The sequence below is a fragment of the Dipodomys merriami genome, unplaced genomic scaffold (genome assembly GCF_024711535.1).
Source record: "Dipodomys merriami isolate MVZ:Mamm:240054 unplaced genomic scaffold, mDipMer1.0.p SCAF_20, whole genome shotgun sequence".
NCBI lineage: Eukaryota > Metazoa > Chordata > Mammalia > Rodentia > Heteromyidae > Dipodomys > Dipodomys merriami.
In genome coordinates, this window is record NW_027203382.1 from 9,914,996 (window position 1) to 9,940,216 (window position 25,221).

The window sequence follows — 25,221 nt, forward strand, 5'->3', positions numbered from 1 at the left end:
AGAACTGGCAATGAAGCCAGGCGCTGGTGGCTCATGCCTGTAATCCTAGCTACTCAGAAGGCTGAGATCTGAGGATCACGGTTCAAAGCCATCCCGGGCTGGAGAGACTGTGAGACTCCTATCTCCAATAAACCACTGGAAAACCGGAAGTGGCGCTGTAGCTCAAGTAGTAGAGCGCTCGCCTTGAGCTGAAGAGCTGAGGGACAGCGCCCAGGCCCAGAGTTCAAGCCCCACGACCGGCAAAAAAAAAAAAAAAGAACTGGCAGTGAATTTTTCTTATATGTTGAATATAAAAATCTTTCTTCTTGGCTGAACTAGAACAGATAGAGAAGTAAATTTACTGTACAAGACAGGCAAGACCACAGCAACTGATGGGGACTTGTATAAGTCATTCACTCTCACATTCTACTTTGTGCCTCTCTCCTGCCATCACATAAAGTACCAATCACATGGTTCTTCTACATACATCTCAGGGACAAGGCTAGTCTCTGTTGAATTAAGAATTAAAATCTGCTTAAAAATGCTTCCTGTAAGGTCGGTTCTACTTTGATGATGTAAAAGATGTGTGAAAGATAATATCTGCTTCTATCACTGCCTAATCTGATGTAAAGGTTTCTGCTTCCAAAGATGTTCAGTCTTATTTGAACTTTGAAGAAATATGACTCTGTTTTTATGATTGCATAACTATTTTTTCTTTTCTATTTTTGTGCTGATACTGGGTCTTGAACAAGGGCACTGGGGTTGGAGTTTAGGGGCCTGAGTGCTGTTCCTTACCTTTTTTTCATTCAAGACTGGTTCTCTACTACTTGAGTGATTGCTCTACTTCCAGCTTTTTGGTAGTTAATTGGAGATAAGAGTGTTGCAGCTTTTCCGGCCCATCATGGCTTTGAGCTTTGGTCTTCCAATCTCATCTTCTGGAGTGGCTAGGATTACAGGAGCGAGGCACTGGCATCCAGCTTTGCATAAGTATTTTTTAAGTGAGGAAGACAACTTAGAAGGAAAGATTAAGTATCACACCTGGAAAATGTCTATTTGAAAGGCCTACAATGTCTTCTAATAGAATAATATGCTCATTAGGATAACTTTGCAGGTAGGTACAGGATATTTCTATTATCACCAAAGCTACCTCTTTTTAGAGTAATTTTAACATACATTCATAGGCGGCATAATTTTCTCCATGGCAAGAAGAGAGTATGAAAAGAATCTTATACTTTAAAAGGAAAAATGTATGATCTCCTTTAAAAGGTTATGATTCAATTAGAAAATATATTAGAAAGCACTCTCAGCAGGTGTCTTAACTTAAATCCATCTTTTTGATGATGGCATTATTTTTATTCCTGTGCTAAATTTTTAAAAATTAATTTTTAGCATGTTATATTAGGAGCTGATAATGTAACTTGACTGTCATGGCATATTCCTTTAAAAATGAAATATCAGTTCTCAGATACAACCTGAGGCTATAGTAAAAATGAATTCTTAGCTTAGTTTAAGTTTTCCTATAGGTTAATTTTTACTCTTGATAAGATAAAGTAACACATATGATAAAGATATAATTGACTGAACTCCAGTAGAATTTGAGACTGAGAAAAGGATATTAGGAAGATATTTCATTAATAATGTACCATTAGCATACAGTGCTTAAAATTTAAAACTCATTTCATTACACTAGAGCTGTCTTTTTATTGAGATGTACCCCAAAAGGGTCAGCACGTCTAAGTATTTACAACTTGGAGTCTAACCAGCATAAAGCAAAAGAAAAGACAGCTGAGAAACTATTCAAGGTTTTGTTCTGGGTCCAGTTCTCTATTCTGGCTACATTTGGATATGGCCCAATCTTTGATTAGTATCTTCAATTAACTGTGATCCTACCAACAGTCAGATATTCTTGCTCATGTTCTCTGTCAAAAATACAAACACCAAAAAATAACAACAAAAAAGAATATAGGAGATGGGCAAAACTATAATGCCCGAGATAATTGTGAAAGAAGTCAAATCTCTTGCTAATGAATACTGACAACCTCAGCCAGAAAAGATGGAATAGAATATGAGAGAATGTTATCATTCAACAGCAAGTTTAGGTAACATCCTACTGAGCCAGTGTTGGCCCATGGAACCAGTGTTCACCTGGGAACAAGAGTGATTATATAAGCAGTTTCTCTTCAGTTTTTCTCACTGACCCAGAAGAATGTCTTCAGGTGACCCTATCTTTACTCTTTGCAGCCACTTAGGTTTCTCTTGGCATGTGAAACAAAAAGGTATTTGCTTTCCTGGCCCTTCAGAGGGAATAGCAAACCTTCCTTGTCACATGGGTTTGAGAATGTATTATAAACCCTATCCATGCATCACCTTTTTAGATCACAATCACTAATCACCTGGTAGCAAAACAACTACTTGATTCAAAAACAGTTATAGAAGGGCATGTATAGAAAGCACAGAGATAATATAGAGTAGCAATTCAATTTCTTCTGTCATTGGAGTTATCATATGCTACTATGAAATCATTAGACACTTTCTATTAATCTCTGTGTTTGTCAAATTGCTCAACCAGTTGAGACTATTAATTATTCCTTACTATATCATCAACACCTTACTCAGAGCCTGTGTTGTAATAGACTAAATGCAGTGTGTAAAGAATTTACTTTTATAATATGAGAAAAGCCATAGGAGTATATGTGGTAGAAGCTGGACTGGTTCCCTGCTACTTTGTCAAAGTTTCAAATCAGCTCGAATAATTTGGGAGTGGAGTCCATGGGGTTCTTTAAATACAAAATCATGTCATCTGCAAAGAAGGAGACCTTTACTTCAGCTTTCCTTATTCAGATCCCCTTTATGTTTGCATCTTGTCTTATTGCTCTAGCTAGGCATTCTAATACTAAATTGAAGAGGAGAGGAGAGAGGGGACATCCTTGTCTTGTTCCTGAGTTTAAAGGAAACGGTTTTAGTTTTGTGCCATTAAGTATAATGCTGGCTGTAGGTTTTTCATACATGGCCTTTACTGTATTGAGAAATGATTCCTGGATTCCTAGCTTCTCCAGAACCTTCATCATAAAGGGGTGTTGTCAAATGCTTATTCTGCATCTATTGAGATAATCATGTGGCTCTTATCCTTGCTCTTGTTGATGATGAATTACATTAATTGATTTGCATACATTGAACTAACATTGAATCCCTGGAATGAATCCTGTTTGATCATGATGTATGATTTTTTTTGATGTTTTGTTGAAGTCAATTGGCCAAAATTTTGTTAAGAAGTTTGCATAGATGGCCATCAAAGAAATGGGTCTATAGTTCTCTTTCTTTGATGTGTCCCTGTCTGATTTTAGGATGAGGGTTATGATGGCTTCATAGAAGGAGTTTGATAGTGAACTTTCATTTTCAATTTCATGGAAGAGTTGGAGCTTTTCTATGACCCAGATCCCACTTTTGGGCGTTTACCCAAATGATCACAAACAAGGGTATCCTAGAGCTACCAGCACAACTATGTTTATCACAGCATTATTCACCATAGCTAAGATATGGAACCAACCCAGATGCCCTTCAGTTGATGAGTAGATCAAGAAAATGTGATATATATAATGGAATTCTATGATTCCATCAGAAAGAACAACACTGCCCCATTTGTTAGGAAATAGAAGACCTACAAAAAAATCATATGAAGTGAAGCTGGACTGGTCCTATTCTTGCAAAGGAAACGCTTGTCAGGAATACCTGTGGGATCTGATATTTCTGAAAAATTCAGACAAGTCAAGATCATTTAACCTAATGATCAGTACAACCCTAAGACTATCACCTATTAGGATATGTGCAAAACATTGTTTTTATGGGTATAGATACAGAGTTTATAGTAGACTCTAACAAAGATGGTGCACATACACGTACACACACACAAACACAGAAAGCCAAAGAATTGACATAGAGATGAAATGGAAGGTCTTGCAAGAGGGTAACTACTCAAGTTTATGAATATTAATTAACCTTGTAGATAAAATCTATTTACTAAAATAATATGTAAAGTACTTATGATAAAACTGATCTCTAATATAGCACTTATGGGTATTTCCAATTCTTTCCTATTTAAGGTATTATATAGACGTTAACATGAAATAGAAGTTATTTAAAGATAAACACATAATTTAACATGAAATAAACACTAATAAACTAAACACACTAATAAAATGTTAATGAATAAAGCTAAATGTAATGAGCTGAAAACCACTAGTTTTATTTCTGACACCAACATGAATCATTCATCTAGGCAATCTGATCGATAATGGGAAAACAATAATGATGGAAAAATATAACCACCTGTGCTTATCAAGAACTTAAAGTTTTAGGAAACAACTCCCAAATTAACAACTATAATATGACACAGTATATGCTAAAGTGAGGGTATGTGAGAGTCAGAATATTAAGGAGTATGAAGATTACGAGTCTAACCTGGCCTGGGGTCTGGACTGGCTTCTGCCACTTACACAACACTTCCTGCCTCCCTTGCACTCCACCCTTGCACTATTGAGGTTTAAACAAACTAAACAACCTATCCAAAATCATGAGGTTAGTAAGGACCTGTGACTGGACTTGAATCCACGATTCCATGTGTTAGCTATTCCATAAACTATCTCTGATACTCCTGATTGTGGCACTAGAGGAAGCACTCACTTACACCCATTGTAAAATGGATAGTGGGTGGTGGTAGTGGAGCAAGGCAGAAAAAGAGGGAGGAATTCAGTTTTTTATTTCAAATAGTTAAATGATTGCTGAATTTAAATTCAGAGTCATCAACTTCTAAATGCTTGGATTCCCTAATGATGACTGTTCTTTCTCTACTTTCTCACCATTTACAGGAAGGGTTTTGGCACCCGTGGGAGATCTGAATTTTCCATGTATTGGACTTTTGTCAGATTCTGTTGCCATACAACTTCATAGGTATTTCATAGATAACTACATCTTTTAATCATTTATTTACTCATTCACTATTTCCTTGTACCTTATGTACATTGGTTGATACTTACAAAATCCTCTTCAGAAGAGATAAAATGTAATGTATCCATTTCTGAAAAATAAAGAAATGCTTTCTTAGTCATATAAATTTGCAAAACAAGTAAAGGTTACAAAGATAATGCTGGAGAAAAAGGGAAAGACAGTTTCAATTTCTTCTTAGTGCATGTGGTGAAAACATTGCTTGTAGATCTGCCAAGATTTTTTTTGCTACCTATTAGGCTTTCATGACAAAGAAGGTTCTGTACAGACTCAGGATTGTGGTGTTTACATTTTGCTCCCTCCCTGCTGGGATTCCATGGAATCAAGCATTCAGGGAGGCCCAGCCTTCTTCCAGGCCTCTCATAGCCCCTTCGTGAGTTCCAAGTTCCACCTGCTCTCAGGAAGTGACTTGGATCCTGAGAAAAGAACTGCTTATTATTTGTACCTAATGCGGCTCCTGCTGACTTCATATTATAATGCTGTTTAAAAGTTTTCTTTACTGGAACAAATATATTCCATTTGGATTATGTCATGAATTTCATCTGAAATAATAAGACTTTCAAAAGCATTTGTGTGTCACCTCTTTTTGCATCACTTGTCTGGCAGCACTGAGAATACCTCCTCACTGAAAATGGATCCATTTACAGTCAATAGCAGGGAGGCTAATGTTCTTTTTCTTGGAAAAAGTGAAATATGTGCTCTTTATCCTATTATTCTCATCCACCAGCTTCAGATTATCTGATTTTTGTAGCTTCTCATTTTCTCCAGTATCTTAATGCTATTATTAACAAGAATTATGTTGCTAATGGTTTTAGAAAATTATATGTGTACTTTCCATTGCTACCTGGATTTTTTCATAGTTCATCTGAATTAACTGGAGTTGGATATGTATTCAGAATCGTGTTTTGTTGCATAGCAAATGAAAGGAGCTTTAATATTTCTCTAGATTTATGCTCAATATGCTAAATTTTACTAGAAGACAATGAAGCTAATATTTTTTCAATCAGCCTCTAGGTGAAAAACACTTAAATATATGTCAGTAATCTGTATTCATTATGAGGAATATATCTCTATATATTAATATAGACACACAAAAATATATTTCATCTTAGGACTAGCTGCATATGAATAGATGGATATGAATCTATGGTGAAATTTTTCCTAAAGTATACTTTTTAACACCCCCAAACCATATCTTAGATTGAATTTCAGCAATATGCTTCATTAGGTTCTTAGCCAGTAATCTTCAAATCTATCTTGTCAAACTCTTTATAGGATACTGTTATTTTCTTCATTTCCAAGCTTAAATATTTATTATTTTCAATAATACATTTTAGGGTTAGGTATAAAAATCTTGGTTTGGGGCCAAATCTAGCCATTTCTAGGTCTTAGATGATTTTATTTATTTATTTTTATTATGCCAATTTAAATGCCTACCTTGTGAGAACTGATTTTGGACCCTGAAACCCTGCATATAAATGAAAACAACAATAGCAACAAAAATAGGATATAGTCTCTGGCTTTATGGGAATAAATTGTGATGGTATGTGTCTAAACAAATTTGATTTTTTTTTTCTGAGTAGTTCTTATGCTCAGGTCAAACATTTATAAAAATATGTTTTAAAGACTTCTTCCAGACTTCTTTTGTGAACAGGTGGCTCTTACCTGTCATCCTAGCTACTTGAAAGGCAGAGAATGGGAAGACTGTCATTCTCCACTGGCCCAGGCAGAAAGCTTCCATGACCGTTTTTTCCCATAGCTGAGCACAATGGCATGTGCCTGTCATCTCAAGGTGAAAGGGAGCTGAAAGTGGGAGGATCATAGTGCCAGGACAGCTGAGCAAAAAGATCCACGTGTCTCCATAGACAGTGGTATGCACCTGTGATCCCAGTGATGAAAGGAAGTTATATAGAAGGAAAAAAACAAACTCCTCAACTATGTAGCTGTTATTTATTTTCATTGATAGTCAATAGTAAATTTTTCTTTTATAATGTTAATGAGATTTAAGTGACATTTGTATTTCGCAAGAATCAGCACTCAATGTACAAACAGCAGTCATTTATTCAGATGTTTTACAGCAATGATTGGCAGGCAGACCAAACAGTTTTCTGTCTAAAAACATGTGTGTCCAAACCTTTTTGGAAGCAAGATGATTCCCGAGTGATTTATTTAGATAAATAAATTAGATGGATAGATAATTTAATGATAAAGAAATAAAGGCCATGTTGATAGATGAGAAAGTTGTTTGTTGGATTGACATGATCCTGATGAAGTTTTGTAGGGATAAGGTTTTCTGATTGAAAGTGATGTGGGAGTAAACACAAGTCATGTTGAAAAAGAAGAGGGAAAGAAATTAATTTAATGAAGGAAGATGTAAAAGAGAATTTCTGCTGGGAAAAATCCTTTTTTAATTTGGTTAGGTGTGAAGAGTCTAAGGGACAGAAAAATAGACGTGCTTCAGCAAATAGGAATTGTGAGCTAAGGTGTAATGATTAGGGCTCTAGTCCTATGAGATACTGAGGGGGAAATAAGTCAAATAAGTTTGGGAAATGCCATCCCATCCTTTGTGTTTAATTTTGCTTTAATTGGCCTTTCATGAAATGAACTTATCACTGAATTATTTTCCCATAAATTAAGAATCCTTATAAAACCCCTGGGGAAAATACTGAGCTAATAGTGATAGGAAATAAGGACTACTAATTAATGGGCTTCTACCATAGTCATTGCTTCTTTGGGGAAAAATGATTAGATTTAGGTCATACATATTATTTTGTCTCTTTCATTAATAAGTTAGAAAGAGTCATTGAATTAAAAAGGATTTGCTTTTCAATATTGGCATTTTTCTGGAATGCAAGGCCCTTCTAATTCCAGGTTATGAAGGTAAGGCCTCTTTCCTCATGTAGATAGCTCCAGACTCTACATATAAACAAGTAACATTCAGGCTGTAGTATTTTGACTCAAAGGTTTTCTTGGAGTACCTCTTTGCTTATGCTATAAATAGTTACAGTATTTTCAAAAGAATTGAGCTAATAAAGGTTTCATGAGTGATAAGGGAGTGATTTGCTTAATAAAGAATAATGAAACATTCTTATAGACATTGGAAATTGCTCTCAAAATGTTTGGTAAAATAGGCATTTTTAGATTTGGAAAGTTAAGCTAGTCTCTTATCTCCATAAACAAAGCTTAAAATAAATCAATAAACTAAGCAGGCCCAGTGGGAATCAAGTAATGACTAAATAGAATACAATTTTTTTTCATTTCTCCTTTTTATGTGGTGGATAAAACCTCTGACAAAATCTTAGTTATGTTTCTAGCTGTATATTTTATGTGCTTTGGCATTCGTTTGGAAGAGTGATAGGTAGGGCTGTTTATGGAAATAGGTTTCAATAAATGTAAGATTATGGTTAATGGGGCTGGGAAGATGGCTCAGTGGTAGAGCGCTTGCCTTGCATGCATGAGGCCCTGGGTTCGATTCCTCAGTACCACATAAGCAAAATGAAAAAAAGCCAGAAGTGGCACTGTGGCTCAAGTGGTAGAGCACTAGGCTTGAGCTGAAGAGCTGAGGGACAGCGCCCAGGCCCAGAGTTCAGGACCCACGACCGGCCCCCCCCCCCCAAAAAAAAGATTATGGTTAATGAAGAGATGAAATTGAGTTTTTGTAGATTTATTAAAGCTTTAAAAAACTAAGAACACGACTTGATTTAATGATTGAAGTTAGTACATACCTTCATATTATCTGTAAGATATCATTATGTTTTTTGGTCCTCAGTGAAAGCCTGTGCCATAATGACATTTGTTTGATGCCAGTAATTAAATGTTTCAATGAAGTGGATTGCCTATAAAATCGTTACATTTCTGGAACTTTCCTTCTGTATCTATGTAATAAAGTAATCTTTTTTCACATGTAGTCATCCTACAATTTTTGATGGCACTCAATGTTTCTAACAACATTTTATTGCTTACTTTGTAAAAGCTCACAAATTTTTCAATTTATAATTAGTTCTCAAGACATTCTTTGAATACCTATTATAAGAAGTGTTAATCATAAGAGAAAGATTCCTTAACCATGACATCATGGCTAAAACTACCATTAGGTAATATCAATATAAACTGAAAGCAACAAAATGGATATTTAATAATTGAATTGTTCCTTGTACTCTTAAAAGTAATGTATTTTCTATTGAAATAAAACAGTAGGATGACAAGAGATAAAAGTACATCTTAGTTTTACATTGTATTATTCTCATATAGATAATAGATATCATGATTATTTAGACAGGAGTGATTTTTGAAATATGATTTCATGAATTATGTAGTTTATGTCTAACTAACAAATTTATTTATTTATTTATTTTGTGGTCATGAGGCCTGAACTCTGGGCCTTGGCTCTCTCCTTCAGCTCTTCAGCTCAAGGCTAGCACTGTACCACTAGAGCCACAGCATCACTTCTAGCTGTTTCTGCTTATGTGGTGCTGAGGAATCAAACCCAGGGCCTCATGCATATGAGGCAAGCACTCTACCACTGAACCACCTTCCCAGCCCCTATTTGTTATTTTTTAAACACACAGACACAGCACATATTAAAATTTGGAGAGTTATGATGTCATCTGATACTCCTTTCAGTTTTTAGTTTAAGATCTACTTTTTTTATATAAAAAACTGCCAAAATAATACCAATAATTCCTAGTTTTCCTTCTTAACCAGATTTTCTAAGTGTTAATATTTTACCACAATTCTACCTTTTAGGGTTTTTCTCTTCTCCTAACAATTATTTTTCTTGAACTGAAAGAAGGTTGCAAACATTTATTCATATATATTTTAATGTGTTTTATGAATTCCCTATAAACAGAAATGTTCTTTTCGTAACTACATGCATGCAAGGCAAGCGCTCTACCACTGAGCCACCTTCCCAGCCCCTTGGAGAATATTCTTGTTTTGAGTTTTTGTGATACTTTCTCATAATTAGATTCATATGGTAGACTTAAAAAAAATCAAAATTGTGTAAGGTGTGATTTTTTTTTACAACAAAAATTACATTGCTGTTTATGACTCAGAAAATGAAGCTTATGGGCTAGGAAGGTGGCTCAGTGGTAGAGCGCTTGTCTTGCATGCCCGAGGCCCTGGGTTCCATACCTCAGCACCACATAAGAAAAAAGAAAAAAGCCGGAAGTGGCGCTGAGGCTCAAGTGGTAGAGCACTAGCCTTGAGCTAAAGAGCTGAGGGACAGCACCCAGGCCCAGAGTTCAGGCCCCACGACTGGACCCCCCCTAAAAAAAAAGAATAAGAAAATGAAGCTTATTATTTTTCATAATTTCACTAGACATAAATTTTATCTCCAGTTTCTCAGAAGGAAATATTTTCCTATGTGCTTGTTAATGAATCAACTTGCTGTAATTTTTTTGTGTGTATGCCAGTTTTAGAGCTTGAACTCAGAAGCCTGAGCGCTGTCCCTAAACTTCTATGCATTTTCTTCCTAAGGCTAGTACTCTACTACTTGATCCATAGCTCCATTTCTGGCTTTTGTTTGTTTGCTTGCTTAGTGGGGAGAAGAGTCTTACACACCTTCCTGCCAGGCTTCAACCTGTCATCCTTAGATCTCAACCTCTTGAGTAGCTAAGATTAGAGCACTCAGCCTCCTGAGTAGTTAGTATTGCAGACATGAGCCACTGGTGCCCACTGGTGTTAGTTTGATGTTTTTTTTGCAATCATATAGATCATCCTAATACTTATTGGAAAAACACTAAAATAAACAACATTACTGATCTCTTCACAGTTACTCCAGAAGGCCCAGGGAAAGGAAGAGACTTATCTCTTTCCTTCGATGAACTCCAGTTCTTGTCACACCTCGTAAAATCCTTGTTGAAGCTGGAAAATGATGTTCAGGAATTGTTTCAAGGAATGTTTTCATCACTTATAGTGCCAAGGAAGTCTTCAGGTAATATACTAATTTATAAATCTACAATTTATCTGTTTTGCTTTATGCTACTTTGAATCTATGCCATTATTTGAAAACAAATTACAAAATAAAATTCTTTAGATAAATTTAGTGTACATTTCATTTTTGTCTATCTTTTGTATAACTTTTTTCTCTTTTACACTTGTCTGACTCCTTAAATCAAATTAGCAAATCAACTATTTAATAAAATCAGATCTTTTTTGCTGGTCCTACGGCTTGAAGTCGGGGCCTGGGTCCATGAATTTTTGTGCTCAAAACTAGTGCTCTACCACTTTGAGCTACATTTCCAGTTTTTGGATAGGTAATTGGATATTAGTCTCATCGATTTTCCTGCCTGGGCTGGCTTTGAATCATAATCCTCAGCTCTCAGCCTTCTGAGTAGCTATGATTACAGGTGTGGGCCACTGGGACCCCACTCAGATCAATTTTTAAAAAAGAACAAAACTGATCTATGGAGAGATTAAGCACACTGATGTACTGGTACTTCCTTCAACAGATGATCTTGAGCAGAATTTTTTTTAATTTTTATTTTATTGTAAAGATTCTGTACAGAGGGGTTACAGTTACATGAGTAAGGTAATGAGTACATTTCTTGTCAAGCATTGTTACCCTCTCCTTTGTTATTCTCCCGCTATCCCTTCCTGCCCCCACCTTTCTGCCATGAGCAGAAAAATCTTATTCAATGTCAGATTTTAAGTAATCATGGAGGATTGCTTTAGTTTTCTTTTTGTATGGCTGTTTAAGATTAATTGCTTCTGATTCCAATATTATGTAAAATTGTGACAATTGAATGATTTATTATATATAAGTAGAAGTTTTTCATATCATGAACAGTAAAAGTGAGTTGTTAAAATTATACTGTAACTATTTTAATATGCTAACCTAAGTTTAGTTAGTCTTTACAAAACATTGAAGAAAGCTTTGCCATGTGGGTAAATTCTACAAATGGTAGAATTCCAAGACATAATGCTATCTGTTTAATGTTTACTGTATATTATCTGTTGTGATAACCATATTTAATAAGGATTTTTATTGTACATCTTTATAAAAAATTACAGTGTTTTTTTTACAAGGTATCATTCCAATGGAGAATACTTCATCTGAAAAAGGAAGTAAAAGAGGCAAGAAATTAATAATTCAAAATTTCAACCCCCAAACCCAATGTCTTAGTAAAACTTACATGGAGCTTTCTCAACATACATATTTTTATATTGCTTTTATTTTACTTTGCCTCACAAAAATATTGCTATTGCAGTTCTAGGGTTGGAGTTTATTTTATATTAAGCATAGTTCACTAGTATTCTATGTTTCAGGTTAAGTTTAGGTTGGGATTATTAGAAAATAAATTCTGTAGAACAAAATATTAGGCATTATCTGTTGCTGTGACAAAATGCCTGAACATGTGTACTTTGTAAAGGGGAAGGGCTTATTTAGCCATAATTTGAGATGGTGAAAGTACAAATGTATTATGGTGGCTCTGATGAGGGTTCTCCTGAGAGCATTTCTTCCAACGATTTCCACTTTTATACTATAACACTTATGACAGAGCTTACAACACATGAAACTTTATGGAGCTTATTTAAACTATGCCCAAGCCATAACAATTCTTCTTCCAGTCCTGGAGCTAATTTGAAGAATACAAAAGGTAGATTATAGATTTTTAAACCTGAAAAAATAAGATAGTACAGAAAGTATAATAATTATTTAAATGAAAGAATGAAAAATGGATTCAATTAGGAAATGACTTCAAACCTACTAAGTTTCCTAGATGGAGCTAATATATGGTCATAAAGCTCTGTATAGAGCAAGAGGGCATCCTATTGATGACATTTGGTGCTTCCAAAAGTTGACGTTTGGTCATTCATACTGCCTAGCTAAAATAGACATCTCTCATCCAGCTCTTTAGTAGATGTTTTCTGAAGATCAAGAAACAGAATGAGCTGCAAGACATCTAAGACTCTACCCATCTCTAATTATCTTATCTTGATACTGAACCAGGCCATTGGAAATCTATATCAATTCTAAAACATAATTTTAACATTAAAATTTCACTAGAAAACAATTACAAAGGTAAAAACTGAAGTGATCAAGAATTGAAGCGAAGATATAACTTGTTGATTTAAGGAAAAAAGAGATAAAAGGAAGAGCTTCTTCAATCACATGAGATTAAGATCAGTCAATGTGGAGAATTGCAAATACTGTGTAGTTGAGAGCAACAGTTACCATTCTTGCAAAAAATCAATAAAACAAATATATAATTATGCTACAAATAGTGTCTTACCTCATGTTTGTCAGCTGTGTGGCAGATAAAAGCAACTTCACTATGACATTAATAATAGTGTAGACGCAAACATATTTGTTGATGATTACAAATGTGATCATCTACAAAAGGACTTTTGAGTAGCAGGTATAAGAAATGTCTGAGTACTAGACATCCCCTAGTAGTGTGTATATATATATATATATATATATATAGTTTTTGAAAAGAATATTTGTGTAAGAAAGCTGAGTCATTTAATCTGACATAAATTTATATAAATGGATTTATATAAATTTATATAAATGGATCTCAGCAAAGAACTATCTTGAAAGAAATTGTCAAGAAAAATCTTAAATGTTTTATTCAGCATACCTAAATTAATTACTTAATATCAAAGGCATTGGTTTCTTAAATAAGGAAGAAAAAGAAATGGATCCCTCATTATCATTGAAATGGATAATGGAAGAAACCAAATTAATCTTAAACTAACTATGGAATATTCCTGATTGTTAATGTTTTATTTAAAAAATCTTTTGTGGGAGAAAATGAGAAAAAAAGAACAAGTCATTTAGTTCCTAGTTTGTTTTGAATGGAGCACATTTTGTTAACTAGGAAAAAGTTGCGCACTATATCTATCAAACCCAAACAATATGGCAAAAGTAAAGATTTTATTTTTAAATATCCAGAAGATTATAAAACATTCAAAAGCTTAACATCAGGTAGATAAAATATAAAGATGATTAGCTACATTTATTATTTCCTATTTTGATGTTTTCTACTGTATTGTCAACCAGATTGGAAGTTCTCTTAATAATTTGAATTTGAAGAAGAGGTTTAGTAGAGACCAAAAAATATTTTCTGAGAAAATAAAGGATATTTAATACTTTTATTTATTTGATCTTGTTTGATTGTGACTTACAGTTTTCTAATTTCATTATTTCAGAGAACGATAGGATGTTATTTGATGTTATAATGTCTTACTGTGTTTGTTTTAGGTGATGATATTTTATGGATTGGCCTTGGGTTTGATTTGTGGTGCATTTCTAATACTCCTTCAAAATAAAGTTGTCCTCCGAGCAGTTCCTCGATTTTTCCAAAGGTGGCATCTGAGATTTATCTAAACCAGGATATGTCTTGGCCCTCCTTTTTCTTTAGCCCCAGCAATGACAAAGCGCAATGGCTGCTTCAATTGGATGTAAGAAGAACACTTAGGGTTTGTCTCAGAAGAATCAAAGATTTCAGATCTTCTAAAAGATTGTTTGTACTCTTAGGGGGTCTTAAGAGGGGTCAAATGGCTTCTAAGAGTTCCTTAGCTAGATGGTTAAGGGATTGTATTAGGGAGGCGTATGTAGTTAAGGTAAAGAGGCTCCTAGGGTTTGTAAAGCTCATTACTCTAGGACTTTAGCTGTTTCTTGGGCAGAGAGGTCGAAGGCTTCCACATTGGAAATTTGCAAGGTGGCCACCTGGGCTTCTCTTCATACTTTTTCATGGTATTATCTCTTGGATGTAGTCTCTTCTACAGATTCAGCTTTTGGTGGGAGGTTGCGTGTGAGCCAGAAAAAAACAGTGAAGAAAAGAAAGACTAGTAGTTCCCACTTAGAGCTGCCAACAAGGCAAGTTGCTTTGAAGTGCACACAATGGGAATCTATGAAGACCAATTTGGGTGTGAAAGTGGATGTCACAGGGAAGTACTGCCAACCTCCACTCCCTATGAAAGAAAGCAGCAGTGTGGAAACTAACCAGAAGTGTAAAATGAACCAAAGAGAACTCTGTAGGGGAAGCTGTTGAGCAGCTGCCATTCTTGTGACCCTCTGCACTCTCCTGAGGTTCTTAATCTAGGCATGCTCTTAGAGAAACCATTGTTGATCGCATGTAGATAACTATATTTTACAGTGGTGAGCCAAAAATTGACAATATTAAGTGTATTGAAATTTCAATGTTTTAAAACATGTGCAGTAATTTCTCAAGTGTTCATGGAATCATAACATTTTACATTGCCAAAATTTGAAGTTGGCCATTTTTTAATCCTAAAGAAATATAAAAAGGACACAACTAAATCACAAAATATTTATTGGTGTAGGCTTAGTGTTACTACTAATCTTACCTTACTTCTCCACTCCATTTGTCTATGGTATAAAAATTAAGCTTTTTTAAAAAAAGTCTTTTAAATTTAGGGGAGGGGAAAATTGTATTTTAAAGTTTATCATAATTACCTCATAATTTTCTCATTCTAGAAGTAGGCACCAGGAAAAAGAAAGAAAAAAAAGTGTTTAAAAGTTTATAATTTTTCTTACTCATCTTGAAAATAGGCAGATGGTTTATATAAACATCTGAGCACATTACATTTAATGAATAAACATAATGTATTTGGGAATGAAATAATAAATAGAAGATAATTAACTTTTTTCCGAAGATACAAACATCCCAATGGCAGGCAGTTATTTCCATAAAATGACCTAGGACAATTTTACTTCAAACTCATGTTATTCTTCCAGAGTAAATACCTTCTAAATTAGCTAGTTTTATAAGCTTTCTACAGAAACAGTAAAATGATATTAGGAATCCAAGTCATTTTACATGTCATTAACAACTTGAGCTTTATGATTTTTTTCTTCTTTCAAATTGTTTTGAATACTACTATATGAATATTATAGAGCTCTTGAATGGGACAAATGACATAAGGTAAAATTGTGATTTATTTTTCTACTTCACTCTTCTACATTCCAGGAGGAACTACCTCCACATATATTCCTATACTACACTAACATATTATGAAGATATTCTTTATGAACTACGCAGAAAATGAACATAATTCCTTCTACTAGCTGAATAATTTTCCATTGGTGCATACAGTTGTCAATTAAATCTATTCATGTATGTAAATTTTAGGTTTTCTTTTTCTTTTTCTTTCCTTTTTATTTTTGTCTGTTATGGGGCTTGAACTCAGGGCTTGGGTGTTGTCCTTGAGCTTCCTTGTACTCAAGACTATCATTCTACCACTTGAGTCACAGTACCACTTCCAGGTTTTGAGTGGTCAATAAAGATAAGAGTCTCAGGGGACTTTCCTGCCCTGGTTTCAAACTGTGATTCTTAAATCTCAGTCTCCTGAGTATCTAGGATTACAGATGTGAGCCAGCAGCACTTAGCTGGTTTTATTTTTCTTTACTGCTATCACAGTAATAATATGAGAGACTCCTTTAAACTGTGTCTTTAAGCTGGAAGGTAAATTTCTCAAGTGATCAAGCAAAAAGGTTTGGTCACAAAGAAGATGGAAATCTCCAGACTTAAAAAAGAGAACTGCAAAGCACATATATGATAAAGAATTTGTACCCAAATTATACAAAGACTTTTAAAAATTCAACACGAGAACAACGTGATTTTAAAATATCTGAATAGAAAGCTCACCAGAGACAATATACAGATGGTGAATAAGTATATGAAAAGATATTCAGTATGATATGTCATTAAGAAAATGTGGATTTAAATAGGATACTACTGCACATCTATTAGAGTGGCTAAAATCCACCATCAGAGTGACTAAATCCACCTATTAGAATGGCTAAAATGCTTAAATGGCTAACGTGTTAGCAAAAGGATTTCTTTTTTTTTTTTAATTTTATTTTATTTGTGAACATACTGTACAGAGGAGTTACAATTGCATGGGCAGGATAATGCGTACATTTCTTACCAAGCATTGCAGCCTCCTCCTGTGTTTACCCTTCACATCCCTTCCCAGCCTCCCCCCTCGCCCCCAATCCCAATCCTTCTCCTTCCCCCCTTCCCCCTTCCTCCCCCCCAACCACCCCCCCCCCACCCCCGCACCGAGGTTGTAAAGCTCGTTTTGGACATGACAACTTGTACTTCTCATTGTTGCAACAGGTCCACCTGTATCCTTAAACAACTGGTTTTTCCCCATCTCCTCCACAAGTTATACTGACATCAAATATAGTGAAAGCAGGGGTTATACTGTGCATGAGGGACATACAAAGCAACAAAGAGATAATCTTATAAATGCATTAGAAACACATGCATGAAAGAAAAAAACCTTAAAATACACATCTAAGGGTTCATTTTCCTGACATCACATTATCTGACCTTTTCCGCTTGACTCATACATATACTAGATATTACAAATAAGGGAAACCATGGGACCTATGTTTCTTTGGGCCTGGCTTACTTCACTTAATATAATTTTTTCCAAGTTTTTCCATTTCCTAACAAATGGGGCAATGTCATTCTTTCTGATGGAGGCATAGAATTCCATTGTGTATATATACCACATTTTCTTGATCCATTCATCTACTGAGGGGCATCTGGGTTGGTTCCATATCTTAGCTATGGTAAATAATGCTGCAATAAACATAGTTGTGCTAGTAGCTTTAGTGTGGTCTTGTTTGTAAACATTTGGGTAAATGCCCAAAAGTGGGATTGCTGGGTCATAGGGGAGTTCTATGTGAAGTCTTTTGAGGAACCTCCATACTGCTTTCCAAAGTGGTTGAACAAGTTTACATTCCCACCAACAATGAAGTAAGGTTTCTTTCTGTCCACATCCCCTCCAGCATCTGTTGTTGTTAGAGTTCTTGATTTTTGCTGTTCTAACTGGAGTGAGGTGATATCTCAATGTTGTTTTGATTTGCATTTCTTTTATGGCTAGGGATGTTGAACATTTCTTCATGTGTCTATTGGCCATCCTTCTTTCTTCTTCAGAGAAGTTTCTCTTTAAGTCTTTCGCCCACTTATTTATTGGGCAGTTGTTTCTTTGAGGATTTGTTGTTGGGGGGTTTAATTTTTTGAGTTCCAAGTATATTTTAGATATGAGACCCTTGTCCGTTGTATGGCTAGTAAAGATCTTCTCCCAATCCGTGGGCTTTCTATTGATCTTGCTAGCTATATCATTTGCCCTGCAGAAGCTCTGCAACTTTATGCAATCCCATTTGTCCAACCTTTCTTTGATTTGTTGTGTTTCTGGGTCTCTATTCAGAAAATTTCGGCCTGAGCCAAGGAGACCTAGGGTTTCTCCTATTCCATCCTGTACTGTTTTCAGAATGTCTGCTTTGAGTTCAAGGTCTTTGATCCATTTGGAGTTGATTCTGGTGCAGGGTGATATATAAGAATCTAGCTTAAGTTTTCTACATGTAGTTAACCAATTTTGCCAGCACCATTTACTGAAAGGTTGTCTTTCTTCCATTCTATTGTTTTAGCTCCCTTATCGAAGATTAGATGGCTATAGGTCTGTAGGTTCATTTCTGGGTTTTCAATTCTATTCCATTGGTCCTGAGGTCTGTTCTTATGCCAATACCAAGCTGTTTTGATTACTATGGCTTTATACTAGAGTTTGAAATTTGGTATTGATATTCCTCCAGCAGTGTTCTTTCCATTGAGGAGCGTTTTTGCTATTCGGGGTCTTTTATTGTTCCATATGAATTTTTGGATTGCCTCTTCTATTTCCTTGAAGAATGAGGTTGGAATTTTGATAGGTATTGCATTGAATTTGTAGATAGCCTTGGGAAGTATTGCCATTTTCACGATGTTAATCTTTCCAATCCAGGAGCATGGGAGGTTTTGCCATTTTTTAAGTTCTGTGTTGATTTCCTTTTTTAAGATTTTAAAGTTTTCATCATAGAGGTCCTTCACTTCTTTAGTTAATTCCTAGGTATTTTATTTTTTGTGGGGCTAATACAAATGGAGTTGCTTTCCTAATTTCAGCCACACTTTTCTCATTGTTGGCATACAGAAAAGCCATTGATTTTGGGGGGTTAATTTTATAACCTGATACTTTATCAAAGTTTTGAATCACCTTGAGTAATTTGGGAGTGGAGTCTATGGGATTCTTTAAATACAAGATCATGTCATCTGCAAAGAGGGAGAGTTTTATTTCTTCTTTCCCTATTTGGATCCCCTTTATGTCTGCATCTTGTCTTATTGCTGTAGCTAGGCATTCTAATACTAGATTGAAGAGAAGTGGAGAGAGTGGGCATCCTTGTCTTGTTCCTGAGTTAAGAGGAAATGGCTTTAGTTTTTCACCATTGAGTATAATGCTGGCTGTAGGTTTGTCATATACAGCTTTTATTGTATTGAGGAATGTTCCATGGATTCCTAATTTTTCCAAAACCTTCATCATAAAGGGGTGTTGGATCTTGTCGAATGCTTTTTCTGCATCTATTGAGATAACCATGTGGTTCTTATTCTTGCTCCTGTTGATGTGATGAATAATATTAATTGATTTGGGTATATTGAACCAGCTTTGCATCCCTGAAATGAATCCTGTTTGATCACGGTGTATGATTTTTTGGATGAATTGTTGAAGTCGATTTGCCAAAATTTTGTTGAGAAGTTTTGCATCAATGTTCATCAAAGAAATGGGTCTATAGTTCTCTTTCTTTGATGAGTCCCTTCCTGGATTTGGGATGAGGGTTATGATGGCTTCATAGAATGTGTTGGGTAGTGAGCTTTCTCTTTCAATTTCATTGAAGGGTTGGAGGAGTATTGGTGTGAGCTCTGCTTTGAAGGCCTTGTAAAATTCCGCTGTAAAACCATCTGGTCCTGGACTTTTCTTAGCTGGGAGGTCTCTTATTGCTCTTTCTATTTCAATGCTTGATATGGGCCTGTTAAGCTGGTTTAATTCATCTTGGTTTAGTTTTGGCATGTCAATATTTGCTAGGAAAAGGTCCATTTCTGTCAAGTTGTCAAACTTATTAGCATAAAGTTTTGAGAAGTATTCCCTTATAATGTTCTGAATCTTGGTTGTTTCCGTGGTGATGTTTCCATTGTCATCTCTGAGTTTATTAATTTGGGTGTGTTCTCTTCTTTTTCTGATAAGATTTGCTAAGGGTCTGTCAATTTTGTTAAGTTTTTCGAAGAACCAACTCTTTGTTTTGTTGATTCTTTCTATACTTTTTTTTGGATTCTAATTCATTTAACTCTGATTTAATTTTGATTATTTCTTTCCTTCTATTGGATTGGGGTTTATTTTGCTGCTCTTTTTCAAGGAGGTTTAGATGTGTCATTAAATTGTTAGTTTCAGATCTCTCCAATTTGTTGATGTAGGAGCTCAGAGCTATAAACTTGCCTCTGAGTACTGCCTTTTCTGTGTCCCAGAAGAGCTGGTAATTTGTGTATTCATTTTTGTTGAATAGCATGAACATTTGAATTTCCTTTTTAATCTCTTCCATGACCCACTCTTGACTCAGCAGTGTGTTGTTCAGCCTCCATGTGATACCGGACTTTCTTTGGTGGCTTTTGGTGTTGAGTTCGAATTTTATTCCCTTGTGGTCAGAGAGAATGCAAGGTTTAACTTCAATGTTTCTGAATTTAGTCAAGTTTGCTTTGTGGCCTAAAATATGGTCTATTTTAGAAAACGTCCCATGTGCTGCTGAGAAAAACGTGTATTCTGATGCTGCTGGGTGAAATGTTCGGTAGATGTCTGTTAAGTCTAGTTGATCTATGCAGCTGTTTAGATCTGCGGTTTCTCTGTTGAGTTTTTGCCGAGTTGATCTATCTAGTGGGGAGAGTGGTGTGTTAAAATCCCCAACAATTAATGTCTTTGGATCTATATGGGATTTGAGGGAAAGTAGTGTTTCTTTGATAAATTTGGGTGCTCCATTGTTTGGCAAATAGATATTTAGAATTGTGATATCCTCCTGAAGGAGAGATCCTTTAATTAGTATGTAGCGACCTTCTTTATCTCTTCTCACGAATTTTAATTTGAAGTCTATTTTATCTGATATTAGGATTGCAACTCCCGCCTGTTTATGGGGGCCGTTTGCTTGGTAGATTTTGTTCCAGCTTTTAACATTGAAAAGGTGTTTGTTTTTACGGGCAAGATGTGACTCCTGCAGGCAGCAGATAGAAGGGTCTTGTTTTTTAATCCAACTAGACAGTCTATGTCGCTTAATCAGACAGTTCAGTCCGTTAACGTTAAGAGATAGGACTGAGAGGTATTTGGGAGTTCCTGCCATGTTATCCACCTTCTTGGGGGCTGCAAAAACTGGGTTCTTCCTATGGTTCTTGGATTCTCAGTTTGGGTGCAGTTTCTTGGCCTTTGTTGCGGTCTATGTGTAGGACATCTTTAAGAATCTTTTGTAGGGCTGGTTTGGTGGAGATGTATTGTTTCAATTTTTTTTTGCTATGGAAGGTTTTTATTTGGCCTTCAGTTATGAAGGAGAATTTAGCTGGGTACAGTATTCTTGGTTGATAATTGTTTGTTTTTAGGGCATGGCATACATCATTCCAGGCTCTTCTTGCTTTGATTGTCTCTGCTGAGAAATCTGAGGTGATTCTAATTGGTTTCTCTTTATAGGTGATTACCCTTTTCTCCTTGACAGCTTTAAGGATCTTTTCCTTGTTCTGAGTTGATCCTGTGTGGATTATAATGTGACAGTGGGATGTCCTATTCTGGTCTGGTCTATTTGGGGTTCTAAAAGCTTCTTGTATCTGAATAGGCCTATCTTTTTGTATGTTTGGGAAGTTCTCTGCTAGGATCCTGTTAAACAAATTTCCTAGACCATTAACTTCTGTTTCTAGGTGCTCCTCTATACCCATTATCCTTAGATTAGGCTTTCTGATGGTGTCTTCCAGGTGTTGGATAGATCTATCATATTTCTTGGACTTGTCTTGGATGGTTGTATGTTCTTTCTCTATAATATCTAGGCTGTCTTCAATCCCTGAGATTCGATCTTCTGCATGGTCTAACCTGCTGTCAAGACTCTCTACTTTGTTTTTTATCTCTTTTCCTTCTAATTGGTCAGCTTTGATGGCTTCAAGTTCTTTGTTGAAGCTCTGTTTTAGGTCTTGTTTGAATTTCTTTACTTTCTTAATTTGGTGTTCAGTGTTTGTTCTCAAATCACTTAGTTGATTGGTTATGGTTTCTTTGGACTCCCATTCCTTCTGTTGGGTTCCATTCAGCATTCCCTTTGTGGTCTCCCTGACTTCCTTCAGCTCTTTGTTAATGGATTCCATGAATGCCTTTAGTGATCTTTGTGTATTCTCTACCTGGTCTCTCAATTCCTGAATTACTCTTTGATTAGCTTCCTCCCATTTGTGGGATTTCTGCAGTTCTCTTACCTCCGGTTCGTGGGATTCCTGCAGTTCTCTTTGAGTGTTCTCAGCCTGCTCATGCCATTCCTCCCTTTCTCTTTGAGTATTCTCAAGTTGTTCACGCAAATCCTGTATCAGTTTTTGAGTAGCTTCCTCACGCTTATGATATTCCTGTATAAACTTTTGGGATGCCTCCTCTCTCTCCCTATCACTCTCATACAGAGTCCTTTGTAAGTTGTCAAACTTCTCATTTATCATGTTTGCCAGTAGTGTTTGTAGAGCTATTTGGGAACTCTCCTCTGGATTGTTCATTATCTGATCTGACCCCTGATTATCAAGATTGGGAATTGAGATATCTGGATTTGCCATTTTTCTTGTGTCTTTCCGGCTTACTCTGCCCATTTGAGATGAAAATAGCACCAGTTTTGTGCTAGAACACTATCTTAAGGCAACCATCAACCAGCGTTTGCATTTATACAGTCAATAGTCTACAGATACAATCTAGTTCAACAGATATATCTATTCAACATCAAACAACTATATGTTAATGGGCTTCGAACCACAGAGAAGAATTTGGAAAACCAAAAATTTTTAGGGTTAGGGAGAGATGTGGGTAAAAAATAGGAATAGATTGGTGTGGGGAGGCACAGGGAGAGATAACTATGTCTTAATCTCAATGCAGGAAATAGGTTGGGTAGGATGTAAGTAGAGAGAGAGAGAAAAAGAAGAAAGGGAACGGGAAATGAAAAGAGACCAGAAAAAAAATAAAAATGTAAAAATTAATATAGTTATGGATATTGAAAGACCATCTATTTAGAGAGGAATGTGAATATATTGAGAAAACAGGAGGGAGATAGAGGAGTTGTGAAAAACTTAAAAAATGCTTAAAATATTATATAGGTACAAAGAGGTAGTACTGCTATTAAGGAATTTAAGTCTCAGAGGTTTTAGATTGAGTAATAAATTTGTGGATTAAGTGTGTACAAAATGGGGGATAGGGTCTACTAGTTAACTATGGGTTTATCTGTGGATGTGCAAGACAAGAGTTAAGTCACATACAGAAGAACAAAAGAGAGGAAAAGGTTAAAAGGATAAGAAAGGGAGAAAAAAAAGATCAGAAGTTCAGTAGAGCTAGTCAAAAAACAAAAAGATAATTAAGAAAGAAAGAAAAAGAGAAAGAAGACAAGAAAAGAAAGGAAAACGCACATTCACGTATTCCTAAAATAAAAATTATAAGAGGGAAAAAAAAGTTACTGGAAAACAATTATTTTTTCAAAAAAGCCAAAAATTAAAGATTAATAAAAGTTTTACAAAAGGAAAAAAAATTTTATATATATATAAGGTACCAAAAAAAGAAAAAAGAAAAGTTCTTTGATATTTTTTTTTTATTTTTTTTGGAGGGGTGGGACGAATCCTGTATCTCCCTTTTGTCTGTAACCAGCCTCTTGTTGGAGTCTCTGGTCAGCTTGAGGTCCTGTGGCTTGATTGGTTTCTTAAGTCAGTTTGTTGGAACAGGCAGAAAAATGCTCTGCTTTACCCAAGATTTTGAGATCCCCCCTCCCAGGTTAGGTTAATGGGAGGGTGATCTGCTTTGAAAATCACAAAAGAGGGGTGATGAGGCTAGGTTCTGGGTAGAGTTGAGGCCTTTCAACAAACAGTAGCTTTTCCCTGGGGCTATTTTGTGAAAAACTCACAGAGCCCAGCCTAGAGCCATTCTCAGGGTTTCTGTTTTTCAGTTCATTGTGGAGGCTGCTAGAGGGAGGGGCAGCCTCTGGCTCTGGTTACCCAGTGAGGAAAGCCACTCCAATGGCTGGTGCCTGAGCTGGGTGACTTTTCCCTGGATGGAGCCGAGTCTGGCAGGTCACTTTGCCGCCGTTAAGTTCTTGTGACCTGCTAAATGACTCGTTTTATTCCAAGGCCTGGTTTGGAGCTGGCAGCTCCTCCGAGCTTTGTCGGTATCCAAGATGGAGATCACCGGTGCTGGGGGGGGGGGAGGGGTGGCCTTCCCTCCTCTGCTCCCTGAGAAGGAGTGAGGACGTTGGGCTTGTACTCACGCAGAGTCTTGGATCCTGGGTCGTCTCTGGTCTGCAAACTGCAGGATGAAGATGTCCGCTCCTTGTTGTTCTTGCTGGTGTTGAGTAGAATCCTCTGGCCCGCTGCGTCTGGCTCCTTCGTCCTGGACTCTCTGTGTGAGCGGGAGCGCTCAGGTATGGCCGAGGCTGCGGTCGCCGCTGCGACCCTGCCGCCGCCGTGGCGGCTGCTGGCAGGCGCTCAGATATGTCTCCTTGTCTTGGCTTCCCCTCTCTTGTCTAACTCTCTGTCCTGTGATGGCACACTTGGTGTGATTCTCTGGCTTAGGACTGTTCACTGGAACTCTAAAACTGCTTTCTATGCGAGAGCTTGTTCAGATTCCAGCTTCTCCTCCGCCATCTTCCCGGAACTGCCAGCAAAAGGATTTCTTATTCATTGCTGTGAAGAATGCAAAATGGCACAGTCTCTTTGGAATAGAGTTTGACAATATCTTATAATACTGAACGATATGATCTAGCAATTTACAATCTTATATTTATCCAAATGAGGTTAACAATCTGTCCACATCAAAACCTACATATAAATATTTACATTAGCTTCAATCATAATCGCAGCTCAATTGTTTTTTTCCGTAGATGAATGCATAAACAAACTGTTGTATATCAATGCAATAGAATAGTATCCATTAGTATAAATAAATAAGATATCAAGCCATGAAAAGACATGAGGAACCTTACAAATTTATTGTTAGTGAAAGAAGGCAATCTTAAAAAGACTACATACTGTATGAAAGCAAACTATAGAGACCATGAATAGATCTTATTTTCTAAGAGTGGAGGTGAAGGAATGGGAAATGAGGGGGGAGGAAAGGGAAAAGAGGGAGGGAGTATGAGAAATAGATAGGTGATACAGAGGGGATTTTTAGAGCAATGAAATTATTCCATGCAATACAGTAGTG

General features: G+C 36.1%; 1 protein-coding gene across 8 annotated transcripts in view; it reads left to right on the top strand.

The window, feature by feature from the left end:
* Positions 1 to 25,221, top strand: part of Kiaa0825 (KIAA0825 ortholog) — a 419,703-nt gene that overhangs the window by 96,651 nt on the left and 297,831 nt on the right. For all 8 annotated transcript variants that reach the window (XM_070031074.1, XM_070031077.1, XM_070031075.1 and 5 more), the window contains one exon: positions 10,754 to 10,915. In XM_070031074.1, the coding sequence (XP_069887175.1) occupies positions 10,754 to 10,915 (162 nt within the window). The remainder of the gene's footprint in view (positions 1 to 10,753; positions 10,916 to 25,221) is intronic.